At 32.3% G+C, this 14,430-nt stretch overlaps 1 protein-coding gene across 1 annotated transcript in view; it reads left to right on the forward strand.

Moving 5' to 3' along the window:
- TTN (titin) overlaps positions 1 to 14,430 on the forward strand; it is a 408,614-nt gene that overhangs the window by 245,774 nt on the left and 148,410 nt on the right. The window contains exons 136-157 of the mRNA XM_074212758.1: positions 1,126 to 1,194; positions 1,391 to 1,465; positions 1,648 to 1,740; positions 2,854 to 3,069; positions 3,286 to 3,369; positions 3,571 to 3,648; positions 4,640 to 4,723; positions 5,031 to 5,114; positions 5,358 to 5,438; positions 5,711 to 5,929; positions 6,144 to 6,227; positions 7,659 to 7,736; positions 7,946 to 8,029; positions 8,259 to 8,341; positions 8,390 to 8,639; positions 10,192 to 10,284; positions 10,857 to 10,934; positions 11,934 to 12,002; positions 12,197 to 12,272; positions 12,430 to 12,704; positions 13,682 to 13,759; positions 14,184 to 14,267. Coding sequence (XP_074068859.1) covers positions 1,126 to 1,194; positions 1,391 to 1,465; positions 1,648 to 1,740; positions 2,854 to 3,069; positions 3,286 to 3,369; positions 3,571 to 3,648; positions 4,640 to 4,723; positions 5,031 to 5,114; positions 5,358 to 5,438; positions 5,711 to 5,929; positions 6,144 to 6,227; positions 7,659 to 7,736; positions 7,946 to 8,029; positions 8,259 to 8,341; positions 8,390 to 8,639; positions 10,192 to 10,284; positions 10,857 to 10,934; positions 11,934 to 12,002; positions 12,197 to 12,272; positions 12,430 to 12,704; positions 13,682 to 13,759; positions 14,184 to 14,267 — 2,415 coding nt within the window. The remainder of the gene's footprint in view (positions 1 to 1,125; positions 1,195 to 1,390; positions 1,466 to 1,647; positions 1,741 to 2,853; positions 3,070 to 3,285; positions 3,370 to 3,570; positions 3,649 to 4,639; positions 4,724 to 5,030; positions 5,115 to 5,357; positions 5,439 to 5,710; positions 5,930 to 6,143; positions 6,228 to 7,658; positions 7,737 to 7,945; positions 8,030 to 8,258; positions 8,342 to 8,389; positions 8,640 to 10,191; positions 10,285 to 10,856; positions 10,935 to 11,933; positions 12,003 to 12,196; positions 12,273 to 12,429; positions 12,705 to 13,681; positions 13,760 to 14,183; positions 14,268 to 14,430) is intronic.

A 14,430-nucleotide genomic window follows, 5' to 3' on the forward strand; every position in this document is an offset into this window, starting at 1 on the left:
TTTGACCTTCATCCTATCAACATTTTGAGTAACAGATAGACTTTAGGCTCCCAAAATATTCCGTTTCCCTCTCATCATTATTCACAAAAATAGCTAACACTGTCAGGCTCAAAATGATACAGGATTTTCCTATCGGTGGATATAATACTGGCTTGAAGTCAGAAGGATGGGAGTTAAAATCTAGCCTCAGACACTTGACATTTACTAGTTGTCACTTAATCCTGATTGCCTCACATCCAGGGCCATCTCCAGTCATCCTGATTCATATCTGGTCACTGGACCCAGATGGCTCTGGAGGAGAAAGTGAAGCTGGCAACTTAGCACAGCCCCCACCCCCATACCAAATCCAATTCAAGAGCCTTCTTCAAAGATGAAGGACAAAAACCTCAGTTTCTGTGAACTTGGAGGACTAGATACATAAATTCATAGATAATTTGACCCAAACTTCTGAACACAATGTATCATGAAACTAAAAATCACTGATGGTCAGGTCAGACATCATATAAAAACAAAAAATATATGAGTTCCCTCAAATATTTCTTATATAGAATTACACAGAAGGGGAAGTTTAAATTGTATAAGTAATTGGTTCATAGTTAAGTTTTTTTTCTTTTATATGAAAGAAGTCCCTTTTTTCCTATGGAAACCCTTGACTGGAAAAATTATGAATTAATTAATTTATTAATTTTTATACTGTTTGACAATTAGGAAGGTGTCTCCAAACTTTATAGAAAAAGAGAAAGGGGGGAGAGAGAAAACAAATTGGGAAGATAAATAAGAGTTTTATTAATACTGCCCTAAGTTTTGAGCATTATAGTTAAGCTTTTATCTTGATTAGAAATAATTAATTTATTTATTATTACTATTTTATTGAATTTAATAGAAATATAGTAAATATAATCTATTTTTGTTTAGACCTTTCATGAGACTCTGTCTTTATCCTAATGATTTTATGCCCTATTCATGCAATTACTTCATTTAGCACAAAATGGGTAGATATGGAAATTTATTATAGATGAGATGAGAAATTTCATCAATCCATGACATAATTCTATTTAAGTAATATTTCTTTTTTATGCTATTTCCCTAAATTCTTATAAAAACGAATGATTTATGCTTTTAAAGAACCAAAGAAACCTGTACCAGAAAAGAAAGTTCCTGTTCCCAAGAAACCAAAGGCTCCACCAGCTAAAGGTACAGTGGGGGAAAAAATCTTTTATATAAAACATCTGTTAGCTAAGAAATATATGTTTCCTGTGTCTCTGTAAGAAAAATGTTACTTGTGGGTTTACGCATGTTCTTTATTATACTTAACATTTTGTCATCACTACTCTTAAGTATTTGTAATTCTTAAAAGGTTTAAAAGTCTGTTAAAATTAATATTTTTAAGTGCCTAAGAGAACCATCCCTGAAGAAAAAGTACCTGTTCCTGTTCCAGTGAAACTCAAACCTCCACCACCCAAAGGTACATTGTCCTGACATAAGAATGAACTCCAGAAGCATCTTATCTTTATGTATCGTGAATGTTGCGTTCCGTGTTTTTATGGCGTTTTGGGGGGTTTTTTACCCTAATTTTTGTTACACAGTTTGGAGATTTTGTGTGTGTTGGATGATTTTAATACTCTTTACCAATTACTATCTTTAAAGTGCCTGAGGCGCCAAAGAAAGTTGTTGAAGAAAAAATACATATTGCAGTGACCAAACGAGAAAAAGAAACAGTGATTGCACCCCCTGTCAAAGGTACAAGCATCACCTTGGTTATGTTTGGATCTCTTTGATGTCTTACTATCTTTTCAAATTCAATATGTCTTTCTTATGTTGTTTCATTTTGTAATCTTTTGTTTAGTAAATCCATTCCTAACTTCTTAGAATTTGTGTTGTCTCATATTTTGTAGATATTTGTGTGATGTTTTAATATTTGTTATTTTTACTTTTCTAAGAGAGTAGATAGCAGTAGTTATTTTTAAGGGGAGTCATGATATAGAGTTATGTTGCAATACTAAATCAAAGCTTTAAAATTTGACTTGAAGCTGTGGTTCAAGCAGTGAAAAAATTTAAAATACTATTTGGCTATTGTTGACCCTAGAGAGATAATCTTTTAATATTTTAAATTTATCATTGATGGTAAACAAGTTTTGCAACCATTCAGAATTAATTTTTTCTTTCCCAGTGAGATCAATAACTTTGGGTTTTGTTTGTTTATTTTTAGATTGAACTTTTTTTTTAATTTTAGGAAGGTTCACATTTCTCCCTAAGAAAAAAAATCTAATTTTCAGTAAAATGTCATCTTTCATGAACAGTGAAATTATATTACACATGGAATTTAAATGATTTCATTATTTGCAATGATAAACTTATTTATAATGCATAGCTATTAGAAATATTACATTTGGTTTCAGTTATCTCAAATATCTCTACATTATTATCATGACCTTTTTTGGGTACCTTTAAGATTCAGAATCACTTCCTTAGAAAACAAAAATTCATATCTAAATGGATGATTACATAGCTAATGTAAAAGAGGCAGCTATAATAAAATTGCATCTGCTCCATGTACCACAACCATTTAATGTTACCCTCTCCTTATGATTGCTATTTTAAGAGTCTTAGAATAAGAAAAAGAAGCACCTATTAGAGGTAGATAATATCACTCCTTTATGCTGGGGACAGTATTTTTGTTTCCTGTTCTTCTTACATTTATGTTCAGTGAGTTATATCTTGAGGGCCTCTTTGTACGAAAAGAGGGGAAACTATTATCTCTTCTAATGCAAATGGGGCTTTTACTTCAAATTCTTTAGATATGATATGTAATTGAAAAGAAAACTGTCCAACCTATAAATGATATCTTTAAAGTGCCCAAAGTACCTAAAATACCGGAACCAGAACCAGAACCAGAACCAGAACCAGAACCAGAACCAGAACTAGAACCAGAACCAGAACCAGAATTAGAATCAGAGGAAGAAGTTGTGCCTGAGGAAGAGGAATATGTCCCTGAGGAAGAAGAGGAATTTATTCCTGAGGAAGAAGTTGTATCTGAGGAAGAAGTAATACCAGAAGTTCCAGTGAAAGGTATATGGCCTCTTTTGCCAAGAGAGACAAGCCAAATTCTCTTTAGTAGGCTGGGGACTGAAAGTCAGTCCTCAGTCTTAGCACTTCATTAAAACCCTATTTTTGAAACAGTCCCTTTCACAAACCATCTAGTCTTGTCTTTTTGATAGCTGTTGCTATTTATATTCTTGATATGCCATCACAAACATTTCTGAATGGAAATCATATCTTTAAAAGTGCCTGAAGTACCAAAGAAACCTGTGGTTGAGGAGAAGAAACCTGTCCCTGTTCCCAAAAAGAAGGAAGCTCCACCAGCCAAAGGTAGAGCCATTTGGAGGCATATGCATATAACGCATGTTACAAACAGTCTTCCATCCCAATTTTTGTGTTACATTTACTTTATTTTTGTAAGTCTTTGCAATTGTCTAGTTGTTACTGAGCCTAGGAAATTGTGCTATAAAATGATGTTGTTGGTGAAGGTTAGGCAATTAGTTTCTTAACACAAAAATAATCTCTTTAAAGTGCCAGAGGTCCCTAAGAAACCAGAGCAGAAAGTCCCTGTGCCTGTTCCCAAAAAAGAGAAGGCTCCACCAGCTAAAGGTACATTCGCCTTTATATTGGGATTGACCCAGGCAGAGCAATAAGGCTCACATTGGCAAGCTCCCGTTGCTTATTAAGTATGAATGGAAAAAACAATTGGATTTGGGGTTCAGATCTTGACTTTTCCAATTCCAATATCTGATTACTAGCATCTGATGGACTAATCACTTCCTCTTTCTGTGCCTCAGTTTTCTCATCTATAAAAGTCCCTTCTAGCTCTAAGTCCTATTAGTAACCTCCATGAATTAACTATAGTGTTAATGCCAGATGAGAACTAATTCACTGACCACCATAGATTACTATGTGTTTATTCTTCTGAAATTTGTTTGTGAATTGTACTTGTGCTGTTTTGTTTTTCTTTTCAGTGTTACAATAACCTCTTATTATAACATATAAGAATATTTAACATATTCATACAAATTGATATATTATTTAATATATTTGTTAAGTATATTATTGTGAAGAACTAGTATATTTATTAGGTATGTTTTTGTATTAATATATTGTCATTATTTTATTACTGAAGTGTTATTATGTTGATAATGTCAGTGAGTTGTTTAATATTCAATATATATTTAATATATTCACATATGGATATTTGATTATTTTAAATCAATCCATATATATATATTAAACAGACCAATGTTGAATGTTGAATAAAACGTTAAATGTGCTTATTTTATATATATGTATGGTGTATATATATATATATATATATATATATATGTGTGTGTCTGTTTATGTTTAAAGCAAAATAAGTGAAAGCTGTCACCAGCTAGTACACACTATGTTCCTCACCAGTCAATCTACGTTAAACAGTATGTGTGAATGTCTTTTCATCTCTTATGGAGGGAGTTGTTATCTTTGTGGTCATTCTTAATTCTATTCAGAATAAGTCAATGTTTCTGTTTCAGATAATAATGTATTATACTATTGTCATGTCTTAGGACTTAAAAAATGAGATACTTAACCTAACATATTGTCTTTAAAGTGCCTGAGGTACCCAAGAAACCTGTACCAGAAGAGAAAGTACCAGTACCTGTCCCTAAAAAGGTGGAACCTCCCCCAGCCAAAGGTATATACCCTTGTGATATATCTACAGTATTTTTCATTTCAAAATGAAATATAGTACAAGTGGGAGGGTCTTATTTCTTGCTCTTCCGGCAGAAATATCCTTGATGTCATTTCCCTCAAGGAAAAAAAGTTCTCCTAAGTCAAAAGCTACCTTTATAATGGGGTGGTTATTTTGTTTCCTTGTCTTACATGTTTATGACCCTTTAATGTATTATTTTGATATGGCATAAAAAAAGATAAAATTCTTAAAATAATCTCTCTAAATCAATTGAAGAGCCCTATATTTACTTAAATATAATATTTTTAAGTGCCTGAAGTACCTAAAAAACCTGTACCAGAGAAGAAGGTGCCTACTCCAGTTCCTAAGAAAGTGGAGCCTCCACCAGCCAAAGGTACATTGTTTCTTCCATTAAAATGTATAGGAAAGAGTAGCTCTTACATTTTATATGAGCTCACACAGCTTTACATCCATTCTTTTGAATTTAAAAAGAATAGAATACTATGTTAAATATGTATGCATGTTAAGTGTCACAGTTTAGACATTTGAACTCTTCTCCTTTCTTGGTACTTTTAAAAATCTTTTTTCTAAGAAATATAAAAGAATGCATTCTTAAAGTCAAATAATATCTTTCAAGTGCCAGAGATACCCAAGAAAGTTGTCCCTGAAGAAAAACCTGTGCCTATTCCGAAAAAAGTAGAAGTTCCTCCTGCCAAAGGTACATTTCAGAGTTATTTATATGTATATATACATATAGATATACATTATATATATACAAATATATGTATATAATCAGAATTATTGTAAGGACAAAACTTTCTGTTGTGTTCACTAGTCTCACCATCTGAAATTAATGTTTTGTAGAATTTATTTTTGATTTGTTTTTGCTTCTCTATCATTCCAGTTATTTCCTTCTTCATGTTGTTCTTTTGTTCTGAGTGTTTTTTTTATGAAAACTAAGTTTTTAAAATCAAATAATGTCATTTAAAGTGCCAAAGAAACCTGAGCCAATCCCTGCTCCTGTGATCATCCCTGATGAAGAAGTTGCCTTTGAGGAGGAGGAGGAGGAAGAAGTTCCACTGGTGGAAGAAGAAATTCCCCCAGAGGAGGAAGAACTTCCCCCTGAGGAAGAAGAAGAGGAAGTTCCATTTGAAGAAGAAATTCCACCTGAGGAAGAAATTAAACCAGAAATACCTGTGCATGTACCAGGTATAATAGCTCTTCCTTGAAGTTCTCCAAAACATCATCGCCATCAACTTAATTCTTCTCTCTGTGTCATCATGTCTCCTCTGTATTTTTGTGTTATTTTATTCTTGAAAAATCCTTTAACACATTTTTAATAGTTTTGTGCTTATGTGCTTCTTTTTCTGTAATGTGTCCTTTGAATGTGGTTTTTAATTTATTTAAATATAATGTTTTTAAGTGCCTGAAGTACCTAAGAAAGCTGTACCAGAGAAGAAAGTCCCTGTCCCTGCCCCTAAAAAAGTGGAAGCTCCACCAGTCAAAGGTATAACAATGAGCCCAAGAGAGTGTTCCTAATCGTATAATCTTTATTTACATTTCTTTCCAATTCAATTATGATGGAACTGGGCTTGAGAAAAGGAAATACTTATGAAATTCGGTTACCTCCAATTTTGCTTTTAAAACTGCATTAACATGCACTGAATTCAGATTATTTCTTTTTATTTTTTGTGCTATGTTACTCAAAACAGGAAAAAATGAGTGGCAGCAGGAATCCATCTTATTATCAATTTTATGATGATGATGGTGATTCATACTATTAATAGTTAGTATTTATATAGAGCCTACCATGTGCCATAAGCACTTTACAAATATTATCTCAATTGATCTTCACAATAATTCTGAGAGGTGAGTTCTATAATTATACTCATTTTCTAAATGGGAAAATTGAGATTGAGAGAAGTTAAGTGTCCAAGGTCATATAGCTAGTAAGTATCCCAGTTTGGATTTGAATTTGAGAATTTTCTGATTCTGGTGACAGCACTCTATGTCCACTGCCTTTTTCACCTTTTAGGTGAAAGTTATTCTAAACATGTAAAGATTATACAGTGACTGGTTTTGTCAATCCTATAAAACTTGAAGAAAAAAAAGATCTGCCAAAACATCATTTATTCACTAAACCATGGTGTCTTTAAAATGCCAAAAAAGAATGAGTCCCCAATGCCGCATAGAGAAATCATAACAATGAGCAACAGCAATATATACTGATACATAAATTCCTCATAATTGACTACATCATACATGTATATATCAATATATGTGAACACATGCATAGATGCAGATAGCATTTATTAAGCATCTACTTTACATTGAGCACTGAGTGAAATCCTGCAAATAAAAGACCAAAAAAAAAATAAATCCCTGACCTCCAGGAGTATAAATTATCTTGGTAGTAGAATGAAGTGAAATCACTGTGTGGGAAATGAAATCAAGATTTCTTTGCTTTGTAGTTCAACAATGTTTCTTCCTATGGTTTCAGCAGAAAGCCATGTCTACTCCCTTTGGAATATATACATATATATATATATATATATATATATATATATGTATATATACCTAGATATAGATTTTTAAGTCAGGGATGTTATGTAGATGTTTGCTGAGTAAATCACAAATACCCATTAAATGGTTTAGACACATTTGCTGTCCAAAAATCAAGGGTTCTGCTGCCCAGTTCAGACTCCAAAGCCTAATTCCACCATAAGGTTCAGACCTGATCATTCCCATTATGTTCTTAACTATAGTGTTGTCTTTCCATGTGTCTGTCTGGAGTTGGATGGGGGGGGGGGCAAGTAGGGTGGATTTTGATCAGGGGTCTTTGTCCTTATACTTTTGTGTCCCATATGTGTTCTTATTCTTTATGATGTGTCTTTTCAACTCAAAATGAAATTTTTGTCATGAAATGATGTCTTTAAAGTGCCTGAGGTTCCAAAGAAGAAAGTGGCTGAGAAAAAGGTGTCCATTCCCAAAAAAGAAGAGGCCCCTCCACCCAAAGGTACCTCAACTTGTAAAACAGATTAAAGTTTGCTGTTTCATTCTTTTCTTCAAAAGTAAAATCAATGTCACCCATGTGTCTGTCTATATTTTTGTTCTAACTCACTTTAATATTGTTATGTATCTATTGTCTTTTGTCTTATTTGTATTATGTATTTTTTGTCTTTTGGTGTCTGAAATGGACTCCTAAAATAAATAATCTCTTTAAAGTACCAGAGGTGCCTAAGAAACCTGTGCCTGAGAAGAAAGTCCCCACCCCTGTTCCTAAGAAAGTGAAGCCCCCCCCAGCTAAAGGTACTTCATCCCCCTAGACTAGCTAGCTATGATCATATGTAACTAATGCAACTTCGCTCATATCATATCTTTCACTCATCCTAATTGTCAAAATGTATGTTTCTTGAGTTGCATTTATGTTTATATACAGAGTTTGTATTGTGTCATCTTCTTTTGTGATAATGCTGACTTTGTGGTTGTTGGGTGCCCCCCAAAATAGAAAAAATACCAAATCCAAATATCTTTAAAGTGCCAGAAGTGACTAAGAAACCAGATCCTGAATCACATATTCCACTTCCCAAAAAAGTAGAGGCCCCTGCAGCAAAAGGTAGATAACCTCTTCAATGAATTTATAGTTTTGTAACATAAACCTCTTTCTTTAAAAAAAAAAATTCTACTAACCCATTCATTGAAAAGTTAATGTCCCATCATGTATGTATCTGTTCTTATTCCCTTCTTCTTGCAATGAAAAATCAGAATTTTGCCCTCTTGTGTTTCTTTTGTTCTTGCTATATAAGTGTTTTAAAGTTCCTAAAAGCAACTAATATCTTTAAAGTTCCTGAGGTACCTAAGAAAGTGGAAGAAAGACCGCCACCTGTTCTCCCTCAAGAAGAAGCCCCACCAGCCGAAGGTAGATAAGTTCCCAACCATATAGAGAGGTCTAATTTGTCAGTGTTTCTATTGTCTTAATTTGTCTACTTTTTATACAAACTGAATTCACATTTTGAGTTTTAAACTATGTATGAAAATCAGCACTGCCGTAGCTGTCGTACAAACAACAACAAAAACCTCTTATTCATCTTAAAGGATAAGAGTAGAACTAAAAGTTCAGAAAACTGCTCTTTTTGTTGTTTTGTCTGTGGTCTGATTGAAATGAAATTCTTTATTTGTTGTATGTTTGTCTTTTCTTAACTTATTTATATGAATATGAATGAATAGGCATATTTTGTTGTGGTTGTTCAATTGTTTCAGTTGCATTTTACTCTTTGTGACCCCATTTGGGGTTTTCTTAATAAAAAAATACTGGAGTGGTTTGGCATTTCCTTCTCCAACTCATTTTACAGATGAGGAAACTGAGGCAAGCAGGGTTAAGTGACTTGCCCAGGACAACACAACCATTACCTGTCTGAAATCAAATTTGAACTGGACTCCAGACCCTGCCTGCTATCTACTGTTCCACCTAGCTGTCATAAATAGGCATGTCAGACTAATAAGATTTAGGATTCTCTAGATAGAGACCATTGTGATGTGATAGAAAAGGGACTAGTTTTAGAGAAGATTCTGCATGTAATTCAAATTCTTCAACTAATAGTCTGTAAAAAAACTTTATACAATAATAAAAATGATATTTTATATACAGCTGTTGGGTTTAAAAGAAATTTTTCTTCACAATAAGCTTGTGAGTAGATAGTGAAAGTATCATTACACCTATTTAGTTAGTTAATTAACAAGTATTTATTAAGTACTTAATATATGCTAGGAACTGTGATTGGAGCTTGAGATATAAAGGGAAAAAAAACCAGTTCCTGCCTCATGGATTTTACATTCTAATGTATAATATTCAAGATATACACAAAGCAAACATAAGTTAACCTTTGAAGGAAAAGCACTAGCCAACACTTTAAGACCTCCTGAGGGAATTAGGCTATTGAATTGAGTCCTGAAGAAAGCTAAGGATTTTAAGAGGGAGGGAGAGAGAGAAGAGAGAGAGAGAGAGAGAGAGAGAGAGAGAGAGAGAGAGAGAGAGTCAGTCCCAGGACAGCCAGTATAAAACCAATTCATGAGAAACTTGAGGCTTTTAAAGGAATGAAGTGATTTCTCCATGGTCATCTAGATAGTAAGTCTTGGAGTCAGAATTTGAATTGTGATCTTTGCACTGTTCTCACTGTCTTTCAAACTACATAAATAATTTGGACTTGTTTTCCCTATCTGTAAAATGAGGTGGTGGCCTAGATTGTCTTTCAGACCTCTTCTAGCACTGATATTCTATGATTTGGCAGGGTTTATTCAATTTGTAAAAGAATAATGATTTAAAAAAACAACAATTTTCATGGCTGATATATGCTTAATTGGTTTGTGTGAGTCAATTGTATGCTTAATATTAAAATGAGTTTAGTGTTGTCATTTTAGTCACAAATTCATTAAATTATCAAAATAACTCACAAAACCCTAATATTTTTAAGTGCCTGAAGAACCTGAGGAAATTCTTCCAGAGGAAGAGATACCTGAAGAAGCTCCTATCATAGAGGAGGTTGAGGAAGTTACACCACCTATAGGTACATCAATGTAATATGAGAATTGGGTTCTTTAAATACCCTCAGACCTCTGGTCTTTTTCAGTATTTATTCAAACTTTGGAGACTTTCTGAATTATTTTTTTGGTGAATTATAGTTGGTAAAAGATCATTGCTGAAAATTGAAGCTCTCTAATAGGAAGGTTGAAGTGTTTTTTTTTATTTCATTCTAATTATAACTATTTGTTTAAATATACATTATTGTGAGAGATGGGATGCTTTCCCCTCTTTCAGTTACATTGTCTATTTTTTACAATTAGCATTTTATCCTAGTTCTCATTCTTTCCTTTTTCCCTTAAAAAGGAATTTGAGAACTCAATTCTGAGCAAACCCAAGCTATTATTCTTGAAATGAACTCCTTAAATGCATTTTTGCTTATATTTTAGAGCACATTTTCCTTCTTCAAGACAAAAGTTTAAGTCAGAGAATTATTAGATGTCCATTGTCTTTTAACTTAAAAGTTCTGTGTGTTTTTATATATTATTGTATTCTTGTTGTTGTTGTTCTGTGTTCTGCATAAAAAAATCTTTAATTATTCATCAAATATCTTTCAAGTGCCTGAGGTGGTTAAGAAAACGATCCCTGAAGCACCTGCTGTTACTCCTAAAAAAGAGAAGGCTCCACCACTTAAAGGTATAGCCAATATCATGAAAATAAAAACAAACATGGCAGCCATGCAATCATTTAAATGCCAAAGTTGTGACTAACATTAGTAGCACCCACCTTCAAGTATATATTTTCCATATATTTCTTTTGCTGTTTCAGCAAATGGAAGAAGTGTTTAATAGTGATATCACTGGCACTCACATTTCATTGTATCAGTTTCTTCATGAAAATACTTGACTGTGTTTCCTTTCTAACTTAAATTTGTCTCCATGAATCTTTCCTAAATATCCTCTTCTTTCATTGGCTCAGAAAGAGAAAGTTTATTCCATTGCCTGGGGAGAAAGTATAGATCACTGAAATTATTCTCTAATACATTACTTTTCAGTCCTCCCTCTGCTAGTCACCCTTAAAAAGTCCTTCAATTTTTGGCAGCTGACTTTCAAAAAGAATGATTTGTTAGTATAAATCATTAAATGGTGTTAATCTTTCTACCATAATCTTCTGTACAGTGTTCTATGAATAACTTAAGTCAATTGTTCCATCTATTCCAAATCCACCTTAAATTATCTGACAGGAGAAAAAAACTTCTATATATCCTAATTATATAGTCCTTTTCTTGATTAAAAAGATCAGTACAATAATGCCTTAAAGAACATTGGGCACATGTGAGCTCTAAATATATATTTAACAATGATTATTTAAATAAGGTTTTCTTCATTAAGGATTATAGAAGCAGATCTTCCATGAGTGAAGTCTATTATTAGTAAATGGCACAGGGTCTTTTTTAAAAAAAGGCTTTAGAAAAAAAATTTTTTGAACCTGAATTTTGATCAAACCAAATAGTGATATAGGAAAAAGGTCTGTATTTTATTTGAAAACAGTAGCTCATAGCTAACATTCCAGAACATTATTCCTGTAATTTTCAGTTTTAAGTATATTCTTTGTTTTGTTACTTTTTTGTTTCATATTTATTTTGAAATGTCAGCATTGTAAAATTACTTTTAAAAAATCCTAATATCTTTAAAGTGACAAAGAAACCTGTTCCTGAAGAAAAAGTACCTGTTATTCAGAAAAAAGAGCCTCCTCCAACTAAAGGTATATCTTCTTCTCTTTAACTTATTAAATAATGCATTTCATCTTCATCTTTTCTTCAATGAGTATTTGTGTCGTCCCTGAGTTTTCATTTGTTATTCCTCTTTAGTTCCATGTTGTATATTACCCTGCTTTATATTACTAGATTCATCTTAATGTTTTACATTCTTAAAAAAATAAATACTCTGTCTTTAAAGTGCCTGAAGTAGCCAAGAAAGTCCCAGAAAAGAAGACTCTTGTACCTAAAAAGGAGGTGGTTGCCCCTACAACAGGTACAACAACAATTCTTATTAGAAGCTTTGATTGTGAATGTTTGTTGTGTTTGTTTCCCAAGTACCTTTTATCATATTTCTTGTACCATTTCTTTGTAAACTTTCACCCTCATTTTCCTATACCACTTCAAATCTCTTAAAGTAGAGACAATTGCAAAGAAAACAATCCAAGAAGAACAAGTATCAGTCATCTTCCACAAACAAGAAATAGTACAAGAAGTACTAGAAATAGAACAAGAAGTTGAACAAGTAATAGAGGCTAAAGAATTTGAAGAGTTTTATGAAGTAGAAGAGGAGGAGGAGGAATTCTATGATGTTGAACAAGAACATGCAGTGGAAGAAGTCTTGGAAGTTGAAGAAGTCTATAGAGTCAAAGAAGTCATTGAAGTCAAAGAAGAGGAAGTGATGGTCAAACCCACACCCCCTGGGAAAGGTATATAGTGTTCTGCAGTTATTCACACTCTTCAAATCTTGCTTTCAACTAACTTTCTTTAAAGCATAATCTCCATTTGAATTATGGTTATAGATTAAAATTTCTGCAAGTCTCAAGAAAATTTTAATTCTTTGATCCACCTATTGAAATGAATTAGATGTAAATTTCCCAGAAACATCTCAATCCAAGTTTGCTTTCTGAAGGCAGGATTAAAATACTTAATTTATCAGTTTGTCAAGTCAGCTTTTACTGAATTAGGAACTACTAATCATTTTTGAAGTCAACTAAAGTTATCACCAATCTCATAATAACTAGTTGGTGAAGCTAAAGAAGCGATAAGTTCAGCAGAAGAAAAAAAATCAAATATAAAGATGGAACAATTAACTAAGGTTTTCACTAATAATTATAGTCTTATGTAAACACTGCCTAAAAATAATATCAGAATCTTGAATCTTTATGTTTGTTTTAACTTTTTTTAAAAAAAAACCACCAAAACTATTGAAATACTTATTATAGAAACACAAATTTCAATAAGGCATACCAGTTTCTTAATCTCTAGAAGAAATAAAAGCAAAGAATATTGAATCATGTAGTATCAATTTGGTCCTTCTGGAAAAAAATAAATAGTATGCAAAATATAAGGAAATAAGTATGTATCTACTTTTATGTAGACTAGAGGGTGTAGGATATTTAATTCAGTTTAATAAATATTTATTATGTGCCTACCAAGTGCAAGACACTATTCCAACACAAAGACAAAATTTAAGCATGTTCTGTTACCATAAAACTTATATTCTCTTATTCTCTTGGTACAAGGCTTATAAAGCATTGAAATTCAGAGATGAATATTATTATAAGTAAAAAATGTTTTATTATGTTTCCCTCATATCATCTTTGAGATTAATATTATGTAAAAGTATGAGTTTTTTAATATTTAAATATACTAAAAATCAAAACAAACCCTAATATCTTTGAAGGGCCTAAAATTCCTGAGAAAGTCATCCCTCCCAAAAAACAACCTACCATTGTACCTCAAAAAGAGCCACCAGCAAAAGGTATTTCATTTATTGAAAAGTTCTTCTTATTTAATTTTATGGTACAACATGCATGTAAAGTTGCTTTATGATTTTATTTTCTGTTTTCTGCTTTCTTTCTATGTTCTATATTTTTTTAAATTTCTAAAACCAACTAATATCTTTAAAGTGAAGTCCCTAAGGAAGTTTTTAAAGTAAAGAAAATGTCAGTTGATCTATCTAAGACTCTAAAGCAATGCAAACTAAAGGTTTAAATATTTACCAACTTCCTAGTGATACCCAATTCCCTTCTGTTGAAATTAATTCTTCACCAGGCATGTGCATATGTCACAAATTCACGTTTGTCTTTTATCTGTAACATTGTTAATATTATTTGATGTCTGTGATCTGTTAATGTTTCATATGTCTCTTAAAAATTTTCCAACTTGAACTAATATCTTTAAAGTGCCTGAAGTGACCAAGAAAATTATCACAGAAGAGAAAATACAAATTACTCCACCAAAAAAGCCAGAAGTACCACCTCCTAAAGGTACATGGGTCATTTAATTTTTGTCAGATAAATAGCTGGTTTACTTGTTCTAAAAATGAAATATTCCTTTGGGGTTTTTTTGGTTTATACTAAATGTCAGAATTCTTCCTTATCAATAATTGTGACATATGTGATGAGATTAAGTCTACATTTCCTGGCTTTT

The sequence above is a fragment of the Macrotis lagotis genome, chromosome 1 (assembly GCF_037893015.1).
Source record: "Macrotis lagotis isolate mMagLag1 chromosome 1, bilby.v1.9.chrom.fasta, whole genome shotgun sequence".
In the NCBI taxonomy this organism is placed as follows: domain Eukaryota; kingdom Metazoa; phylum Chordata; class Mammalia; order Peramelemorphia; family Peramelidae; genus Macrotis; species Macrotis lagotis.